Source organism: Procambarus clarkii, chromosome 39 (genome assembly GCF_040958095.1).
Source record: "Procambarus clarkii isolate CNS0578487 chromosome 39, FALCON_Pclarkii_2.0, whole genome shotgun sequence".
Lineage (NCBI taxonomy): Eukaryota > Metazoa > Arthropoda > Malacostraca > Decapoda > Cambaridae > Procambarus > Procambarus clarkii.
Window position 1 is genome coordinate 14643360 of NC_091188.1, and position 9998 is coordinate 14653357.

General features: G+C 47.9%; 2 protein-coding genes across 2 annotated transcripts in view; both read left to right on the forward strand.

Moving 5' to 3' along the window:
- The first annotated feature begins 5844 nt into the window (after window positions 1-5844).
- On the forward strand, window positions 5845-8887 carry LOC138372540 (coagulation factor V-like). The gene is made up of 3 exons (XM_069338015.1): window positions 5845-6263; window positions 6616-6629; window positions 7458-8887. The coding sequence occupies exons 1-3, from the start codon at window positions 5845-5847 to the stop codon at window positions 8885-8887; spliced, it is 1863 nt and encodes a 620-aa protein (XP_069194116.1).
- Window positions 8888-9029: 142 nt separating this feature from the next.
- LOC138372541 (histidine-rich glycoprotein-like) overlaps window positions 9030-9998 on the forward strand; it is a 5786-nt gene continuing 4817 nt past the window's right edge. Inside the window, exon 1 of the mRNA XM_069338016.1 lies at window positions 9030-9048. Coding sequence (XP_069194117.1) covers window positions 9030-9048 — 19 coding nt within the window. The remainder of the gene's footprint in view (window positions 9049-9998) is intronic.

A 9998-nucleotide genomic window follows, 5' to 3' on the forward strand; every position in this document is an offset into this window, starting at 1 on the left:
TGGGTCCAAGTACTGAGCCCTGTGGGACTCCGCTGGTGACATCTCGCCACTCTGATGTCTCCCCCCTCACCGTTACTCGCTGTTTCCTGTTGCTTAAGTACTCCCTTATCCACTGGAGCACCTTCCCTTTTACTCCTGCCTGTTGCTCCAACTTTTTTAACAGAATTTTATGGGGTACTGTGTCAAAGGCTTTTTGGCAATCCAGGAAAATGCAGTCGGCCCCACCCTTCTCTTTCCTGCCTAATTTTCGTTGCCTGGTCATAAAATTCTATTAAACCTGTGAGGCACGATTTACCATCTCTGAACCCATGTTGGTGGTGCGTTACAAAGTTATTTCCCTCCAGATGCTCTACGATCCTTTTCTTCACAATTTTCTCCATCACCTTGCATGGTATACAAGTTAAGGAAACTGGCCTGTAATTCAGTGCCTTTTGCCTGTCACCCTTTTTGTATATTGGGACCCACGTTAGCTGTCTTCCAACTTTCTGGTAAGTCTCCTGTTCCAGTGACCTGTTATACACCATAGAGAGTGGCACACTTAGTGCTTCTGCGCCTTCCTTTAGTATCCATGGTGAGATTCTATTGGTGGTAGTATGGTGGTAGTATTGGGTGGATGTAATAATAGTAGTAGTGGTTGGTGAAACGAAGTGTAAATAGTAGTGACTGGTAGTGTTAATTGGTGGTAGTAGATATGGTTGGTGGTGATGGTAGTGGTCCGGGGTGGTTGTAGTAGCGGTCGGAGATGGTGGTAGTAGTCGATAGGTGGTGGTAGAAGCCACTGGTGGTGGCAGTAGTAGTTGTGATAAAGATGGTTTGATTAGTTGTTTAATAGTGGTAATTATAGTGATGACTACAAGTAGTTGGTGGTCAGTGGTTTGTGATGATGGTTGTAATAAGAGTGTTTTTTGTTTGTTTTGTTCAGCAATATTCCCTGCGCGCCCCTAAGCCTCTGGACTGGCCCACGTAGCTGTTACTTGTTTCTTGTTTCTGCTTTACTCAGGTGGAGTAGGAGTATTTTATGACTCGTATGGTCGCTTCAGTAAGATAACGCCCCATGTGTAATTCTTCTTAATAACCTTCTTCTGCTCTGTTGAATCTAGTTGAAATCTTAATGGGTTTGTAACTGTGCACTGTGTTAGATAATGTTCCAGTGGTCTGTCGGGGCATTTCTCTCAGTGCTGTACAAAGCACTGTGGAGAAATCACCACCTCTCTCCACCATCACCACTTCTCATCTTCTGTAAGCTGTAAGCCTATTTTCCCATGCACAGGGTAGTGTTGGTGATGAACCTAGTAGTGGGTACTCACCTAGTTGTGCTTGTCGAGGTTTGAGCTTCGGCTCTTTAGTCCCGCCTCTGAAATGCCCAATTTACTGGTCTGCAGGTTCCTGATCTTACTGAGCTCTATCATATCTGCATTTGAAACTGAGTATCAAGTCAGACTCCACCACGTCACTTCCTAAAGCGTTCCAATTTATTAACTACCCTGACAATGAAATATTCTTTCTAATGTCTCTGTGGCGTACTAATATGTGTACTCAGTTTCCACCTGTGTCCCCTTGTGCGTGTGCCACCCGTGCTAAAATTTCTGTCATTATCTACCCTATCAATTCCCCCTGAGAGTTTTCCTTGTAGTGATCATGTCTCCTCGAACTCTTCTGTCTTCCAGCGACGTGTGGTGCAATTCCTGCAGCCTTTCCTGGTAACTCATACCTCTTAGTTCTGGGACTAGTCTAGTGCCATACCTTTGAACTTTCTCCAGCTTTATCTTATATTTGACAAGATATAGACTCCATGTTAGAGCCGCATACTCCAGGACTAGTCTTACATATGTGATATACAAGGTTCTGAATGATTCCTTGCACAAGTTCCTGAAGGCAGTTTGATACTAGGCAGCCTCGCATACGCCGCTGATGATGTTGGCTTCAGGAGACAAGTTCGGTGTGATATCTACTCCTAGATCTCTGACCGTTTCGTAGAAGACTTCATATCCCATTCGGTAGCCTGTGTCTAGCCTTATGTTGCCTCCGCCTAGTTTCATTATATTATATTTACTAGGGTTGAACTTTATTAGCCATTTGTATGACCATTCCTTCAGTTTGACTAGGTCATCTTGCCATCTTCCTCGGCCTTAATTAATCCTTCTCATATTTTTTTGCATCAGCAAATATTGAGAGGAACGAGTCTCTTCCCTCTGGGAGATCATTTACATATATCAGAAGTAGTATAGGTCCTTGTGGAACTCCACTAGTGACATGTCGTCACTCCCACACCTCATCTCTCACAGTGACTCGCAGTCATCTGTTGCTTAGGTACTCCCTTATCTATTGGAATACCTCTGCTTTTACTCCTGCCTGCATCTCCAGCTTGTGCACTAGTCTCCTATGGAGTATTGTGTCAAAGGCTTTCTGGCACCCCCTCTCATTCTTGCCTAACTTTTTGTCGCCTGGTCATAGAATTCAATTAATCCTGTTAGGCAAGATTTGCCATCCATGAACCCATGCTGGTAATGTTTCAAAGTTATTTCGCTCCAAATGGTCTACTAGTTTTTGTGGCAAAATCCTCTCCATCACCTTCAATAGTATGCAAGTTAGGGAGACTGGTCACCAGTTCAGTGCCTCCTGTCTGTGTTGCTTCCTTTATATGGGGACTTCATTAGCCATCTTCCAAATTTCAGGCAGTTCTCCTGTTTCCAGTGCTGTTATACATCATTGAGAGAAGCAGACACAGTGCTTGTGCTCCTTCTTTTAGTATCCATGCTGAGATTCCGTCCAAGCCTACAGCCTTTGTCACATCCAGCTCAAGCAAATACTTCGTTACCTCCACACTGGTACTCTCCTACTCCTCCAGCGGTGTCTTGTTGATATTCCCTCTATTATCTCAGGAACTTCGCATTGGTCAAATGTGAAGAGGATCTGGAGTTTCGTATTGAGTTCTTTACACACTTCCTTGTCACTTGTAGTGAACCTCTCTGCTCCTTTCCTCAGTTATATTACCTGTTCCTTCGTACACCTTCTCTTCCACCACCATCACCAGGTCTTCCTCAACCATCACCACCTCTGTCACCACCCCACCCCCACCACCACCATCACCACCACCCCTAACACCACCAGCACCACCACCACCACCACCAACACCATCACCTCCACCCTTACCACCACCACCACCATCAGCACCACCCCTACCACCACCACCACCATCACCACCACCATCACCACCCCATCATCACCACCACCACCCCATCATCACCACCACCACCCCCACAACCACCACAACCACCACCACCACCACCACCACCCCCACCATCACCACCACCACCCCACCATCACCACCACCATCACCCCCACCATCATCACCACCACCACCCCCATCATCACCACCACCACCCCCACCATCACCACCACCCCCACCATCACCACCATCATCACCACCACCACCACCATCACCACCACCCCCCACCATCACCACCACCACCCCACCATCACCACCACCACCCCCACCATCACCACCACCACCCCCCACCATCACCACCACCACCCCACCATCATCACCACCACCACCCCCATCATCACCACCACCACCCCCACCATCACCACCACCCCCACCATCACCACCACCACCACCACCATCACCACCACCACCACCATCACCACCACCACCACCACCACCACCACCACCACCACCATCACCACCACCACCATCACCTCCACCCTTACCACCACCACCACCACCACCACCACCACCACCATCACCACCACCCCACCACCACCACCACCACCACCATCACCACCTATACAACTACATCAGTGAAAGTGGGGATTTCCCTGCTGAACTTTATCCCACAATGATAGGGAAATTCGTGCAACGAGAGCACGAATGGTCAGCCTGATTGCCGAATCCTGTTGGAGCTCATTAGTGCTGGGTGTCCCCGGGCTGCTCCCATCATTACGAATGCAAATATCAGTGGTAAGCGTGCGTGTCCAGGCCCTCTAGAGCAACTATCCCTTTAACCTGTACGAAATTGCTTCAGAAGCTTTCTAAACTGTTTCCCGCTCACGATCCATGGCTGAATAACATATCAAAAAATCCGTCAAAGTCGGTTCTGGGAACATCCCTAAAATGGATTTCAAGATGTCAGACCGGCTGTTTCCTTCGAAATAGATAAAATGTAATTTGTGCTTCGTAGAGATATGATGTTGTTGATTGGTAGAATGGTTTATAACAGATTAACCAATATGGCGCTACCAAATATTGTTTATGCTGTAAGTAGTCAACTGTGACGTCACAATCAGAATACAATAGACAGCTTGGAGTGTAGGCGAGAACGGTCATTTAAATATCCCAAATCATCATTAATAAAGAGACCTACAGGACCTGGTTGTATTGGTGGGAACATCGACAGTACTACTACTTCCACCCCCCCCCATATCTACCACTCCCCACCCCTACATCTACCACCCCCACATCTACCGCCCCCACCAACATCTCCTCTACCACTGGGCAGGGAACTGAACCAACTCCACTTCACCCGTGAAGTACAGAGCCAGAAACAATGAGCCGGCAGCCTGGGCCTCGCCCCCAGAGTGTCCAGAGTGAGACATTCTAAGGTGTTGTCCTCACACACTCCTCCCTAGCACACACTCCTCCCCAGCACACGCTCCTCCCCAGCACACACTCCTCCCCAGCACACACTCCTCCCCAGCACACCCACACTCTGACTGCACTCATTACCACTGCGCCGCGGGGGACTCACTTCAATATATTCTTCATGGCGGCAGCCGTCTCTGTGCTGCACAGATCTGTGCTACCAAGTGGCTACTTAACCCGGTAATTCATCTCGGATTTTGTGTCATTTTCTTAAATGAATATGTCTCCTTAGACTGTGACGAGGGTGTCTGAACAACCACCCCATCTATCAACCACCCCATCTATCAACCACCCCATCTATCTACCATCCCATCTAACAACCACCCCGTCTAACAACCATCCCATCTAACAACCACCCCATCTATCAATCACCCCATCTATCAATCACCCCATCTATCAACCACCCCATCTAACAACCACCCCATCTAACAACCGCTGACCTCTCCTAAAACACCCACCAGCGTCTCTTAACAACATTCACCAACGTATATTACAATCAACAACATTATCGGCTCTGCATGATAACCTCCACCCGATCCTTCTAACAGTCCGCAAAACAACCACAATGTATCCACTAACAACCACCACCACTCCTCTAACAACCACCACCAACCCTCTAACAACAATCACCACTCCTCAAACAACCACCCCCACCACTCCTCTAACAACACCACCACCAACCCTCTAACAACCACCACCACTCCTCTAACAACAACCACCACCATCACTCCTCTAAAACCACCACCAACCCTCTAACAACCACCACCACTCCTCTAACAACCACCCCCACCAACCCTCTAACAACCACCACCACTCCTCTAACAACCACCACCACTCCTCTAACAACCACCCCCACCAACCCTCTAACAACCACCACCACCAACCCTCTAACAACCACCACCACTCCTTAACAAACAACCACCACCATCACTCTCTAACAACCACCACCAACCCTCTAACAACCACCACCACTCCTCTAACAACCACCCCCACCAACCCTCTAACAACCACCACCACTCCTCTAACAACCACCACCACCATCCTCTAACAACCACCACACCAACCCTCTAACAACCACCACCACCACTCCTCTAACAACCACCCCCACCAACCCTCTAACAACCACCACCAGTACCCCATATAGCAATCACTACCACGGCCGCTGGCTTCCCTGAAAAGATTAATTTAGATCAGCTGTAATGGCCGGTGTGGGAGTGTTTCTCGCGGTGCCATCATTGTCCGTACCAACCACGTCACAGACTCAACCTTCTCGCGGTGCCATCATTGTCCGCACCAACCACCTCACAGACTCAACCTTCTCGCGGTGCCATCATTGTCCGCACCAACCACCTCACAGACTCAACCTTCTCGCGGTGCCATCATTGTCCGCACCAACCACCTCACAGACTCAACCTTCTCGCGGTGCCATCATTGTCCGCACCAACCACCTCACAGACTCAACCTTCTCGCGGTGCCATCATTGTCCGCACCAACCACCTCACAGACTCAACCTTCTCGCGGTGCCATCATTGTCCGCACCAACCACCTCACAGACTCAACCTTCTCGCGGTGCCATCATTGTCCGCACCAACCACGTCACAGACTCAACCTTTGCAACGTGCATTAAAAAACCACAGATTCCATTTCTCACAATATATTCGATTTTGCTTAAGTATTTTGCCTCGTTTGTACTCTCTGTGAAAATGTTTATATTTCTCTCTATTTTGTCTCCTATTGGTCCACTTTTAGTTTTAGAGAGGAATTTAAAAACTTTCATTTAAATTAATATAAACTGAATACAATTAAAGTTTTAATAAGAAGAGCTTTTAATCTCTGTTCGGATTATAAACTATATTATACTGAAGTTATATCGAAAAAGGCTTGCATGAATTTTTTGTTTCAAATGCTTTTCCTGGCCATTTTTTTTAGAATTCTGTGGAAATACTTAAATACTAAAATTCCACCTTTAGTCGAAGTTCCCAGAGTGAGTAAAGTTGTACATTAGGTCCCAAGTTCCGTATTTGGGCACAGTTTGTCTCTATGTTATAAGATAACTTCGTAATCTTCCAAGAAACTTATCCACAAATTAGTTTTCAGTTCGTGTTGGCCAACAACCAGCACTGTTGACTAGTATTGTTGGCTTCACATCTAGTGTCGTCTGTGTTTCTAAATGTTCGAACGGTGATGTTCGATAAGTTGGAAATACCTCACGAAAGTCAACTTTTCCTTTCTAATGACTTCGATATTGTTTTCTAGTTCGTCTCCTTGGTAACTTAACATCTCTATTACCTGAGTTGAATGAATTATAAATTAGATCCTGAGTTGAAGGTCTCATAAATTAGACCCTGAGATGAAGGGCTCATAAATTAGACCCTGAGATGAAGGGCTCATAAATTAGACCCCGAGTTGAACTGATAATAAATTAGATCCTGAGTTGAAGGGCTCATAAATTAGACCCCGAGTTGAAGGGCCCATAAATTAGACCCCGAATTAAACGGTTAATAAATTAGACCCCGAGTTGAACGGTTAATAAATTAGACCCTGAGTTGAAAGGCTCATAAATTAGACCCTGAGTTGAAGGGCTCGGAGCCTTCAACTCAGTTGTTAATACAATAGTTATCGTCAACTTTGAAATATATGGTTGAGTTATATATTTGTTTATCTTCTATATCTCTGACCTGTATTTTACATATAAATTACATAAGGTTTTTAATTATTAGTCATTTACGTTATTCAATGATGTTCACATTTTTTAACTATTTACAATAATGATTTTTAACCGATCTTGTGTTATACTTCTTCTGTCTTGTAGAAGTGACGAAGGAGCTGGGACTTGTTGAAGTGGCGAGGGAGCTGGGACTTGTAGAAGTGACGAGGGAGCTGGGACTTGTAGAAGTGACGAAGGAGTTGGGACTTGTAGAAGTGACGAAGGAGCTGGGACTTGTAGAAGTGACGAAGGAGCTGGGACTTGTAGAAGTGACGAAGGAGCTGGGACTTGTAGAAGTGACGCAGGAGCTGGGACTTGTAGAAGTGACGAAGGAGTTGGGACTTGTAGAAGTGATGAAGGAGCTGGGACTTGTAGAAGTGACGAAGGAGCTGGGACTTGTAGAAGTGACGAAGGAGCTGGGACTTGTAGAAGTGACGAAGGAGCTGGGACTTGTAGAAGTGACGCAGGAGCTGGGACTTGTAGAAGTGACGAAGGAGCTGGGACTTGTAGAAGTGATGAAGGAGCTGGGACTTGTAGAAGTGACGCAGGAGCTGGGACTTGTAGAAGTGACGAAGGAGTTGGGACTTGTAGAAGTGACGAAGGAGCTGGGACTTGTAGAAGTGACGAAGGAGCTGGGACTTGTAGAAGTGACGAGGGAGTTGGGACTTGTAGAAGTGACGAAGGAGCTGGGACTTGTAGAAGTGACGCAGGAGCTGGGACTTGTAGAAGTGACGAAGGAGTTGGGACTTGTAGAAGTGATGAAGGAGCTGGGACTTGTAGAAGTGACGAAGGAGTTGGGACTTGTAGAAGTGATGAAGGAGCTGGGACTTGTAGAAGTGACGAAGGAGCTGGGACTTGTAGAAGTGACGAAGGAGCTGGGACTTGTTGAAGTGACGAAGGAGCTGGGACTTGTAGAAGTGACGAAGGAGCTGGGACTTGTAGAAGTGACGAAGGAGCTGGGACTTGTAGAAGTGACGCAGGAGCTGGGACTTGTAGAAGTGACGAAGGAGCTGGGACTTGTAGAAGTGACGCAGGAGCTGGGACTTGTAGAAATGATGAAGGAGTTGGGACTTGTAGAAGTGACGCAGGAGCTGGGACTTGTAGAAGTGATGAAGGAGCTGGGACTTGTAGAAGTGACGAAGGAGCTGGGACTTGTTGAAGTGACGAAGGAGCTGGGACTTGTTGAAGTGACGAAGGAGCTGGGACTTGTTGAAGTGACGAAGGAGCTGGGACTTATAGAAGTGACGAAGGAGCTGGGACTTGTTGAAGTGACGAAGGAGCTGGGACTTGTTGAAGTGACGAAGGAGCTGGGACTTATAGAAGTGACGAAGGAGCTGGGACTTGTTGAAGTGACGAAGGAGCTGGGACTTGTTGAAGTGACGAAGGAGCTGGGACTTGTAGAAGTGACGAAGGAGCTGGGACTTGTAGAAGTGACGAAGGAGCTGGGACTTGTAGAAGTGACGAAGGAGCTGGGACTTGTAGAAGTGACGAAGGAGCTGGGACTTGTAGAAGTGACGAAGGAGATGGGACTCTGAAACCTCAGTTATTTAAAGAAGATGAAGTAGACCTAAATCTTTTTCACTTATCTGTACGTCTCCTGGTGATGTAGAGCGTTGCTCGGGGAGATACACTATACATCTTCACTGTTACCATCTACAATACACCACAATCGTTACCATGTTCATTTTCATTACCAGTGACCATCATCACTAAACCTATGTATTTTTTTTTTACTTCACACACTATCTTCCTCACATAGCCCTCATAACTACCCACAACCGTCATCATCAGGGTAACCATCTTCACTACCACTCGGCTCCCTATCTACAGCCTGGCTTCTCTTTTCACCATCTTTCCTACACTTCATTACTTTCCCCCCTACCCTTCACCATCGTCCCTACCATTTCCCACTTCCGTACCTTCACCTCCACTACGTTTCACTATCTTCACTACCCTACAATATCTTCCCTACCTTTAAGGCCTTCCCTACCCATCACTACCTTACCTGTCGTCAACTACCTTCTCTAATCTTCATCACTCTCCCTTCATCATCACTGTAACTACCTTTACTGTTCACTATCTTCATCAATAAAGACGAACTACCGATGACGTCACCCTCTCGAACGCTGCCTGGATAATGAGTCTCAACCCTCCCCCCCCTCTTCTTTCCCCTCTCTCAACACCCCTTTCTCATTTCCCTTTTACCAGCCCCTCATTCTCTCCCCTCTCCCCATGTGTTCCTCCATTTACATATAAATAAAAGGTGTACCCGGCTGCACCCGGGTCTCGTTCCCGCCCTGTTTCCCTTCCCCGCCTTCCGCTCTTTACTATATGTGTCCCCTACACCCTCATGCCCCCCCCCCACCTCTCGACCTGGTCCTGGCCGTAACACCCGTCACGGGCCCCTGGCCGTCACAACCGTCACGGGTCGTCACAACCGTCACGGGCCCCTGGCCGTCACGGCCCCTTGCCGTCACGGGCCCCTGGCCACGGCCCCTGCCGTCACGGGCCCTGGCCGCCGTCACGGGCCCCGGCACCCGTCACGGGCCCCTGGCCGTCACAACCGTCCGGGCCCCTGGCCGTCACAACCGTCACGGGCCCCTGGCCCCGTCACACCCGTCACGGGCCCCTGGCCGTCACAACCGT

Coding starts and splice junctions, on each gene's coding strand:
- LOC138372540 (XM_069338015.1), top strand. CDS start 5,845: ATGGCCGGTGTGGGAGTGTTTCTCGCGGTGCCATCATTGTCCGTACCA.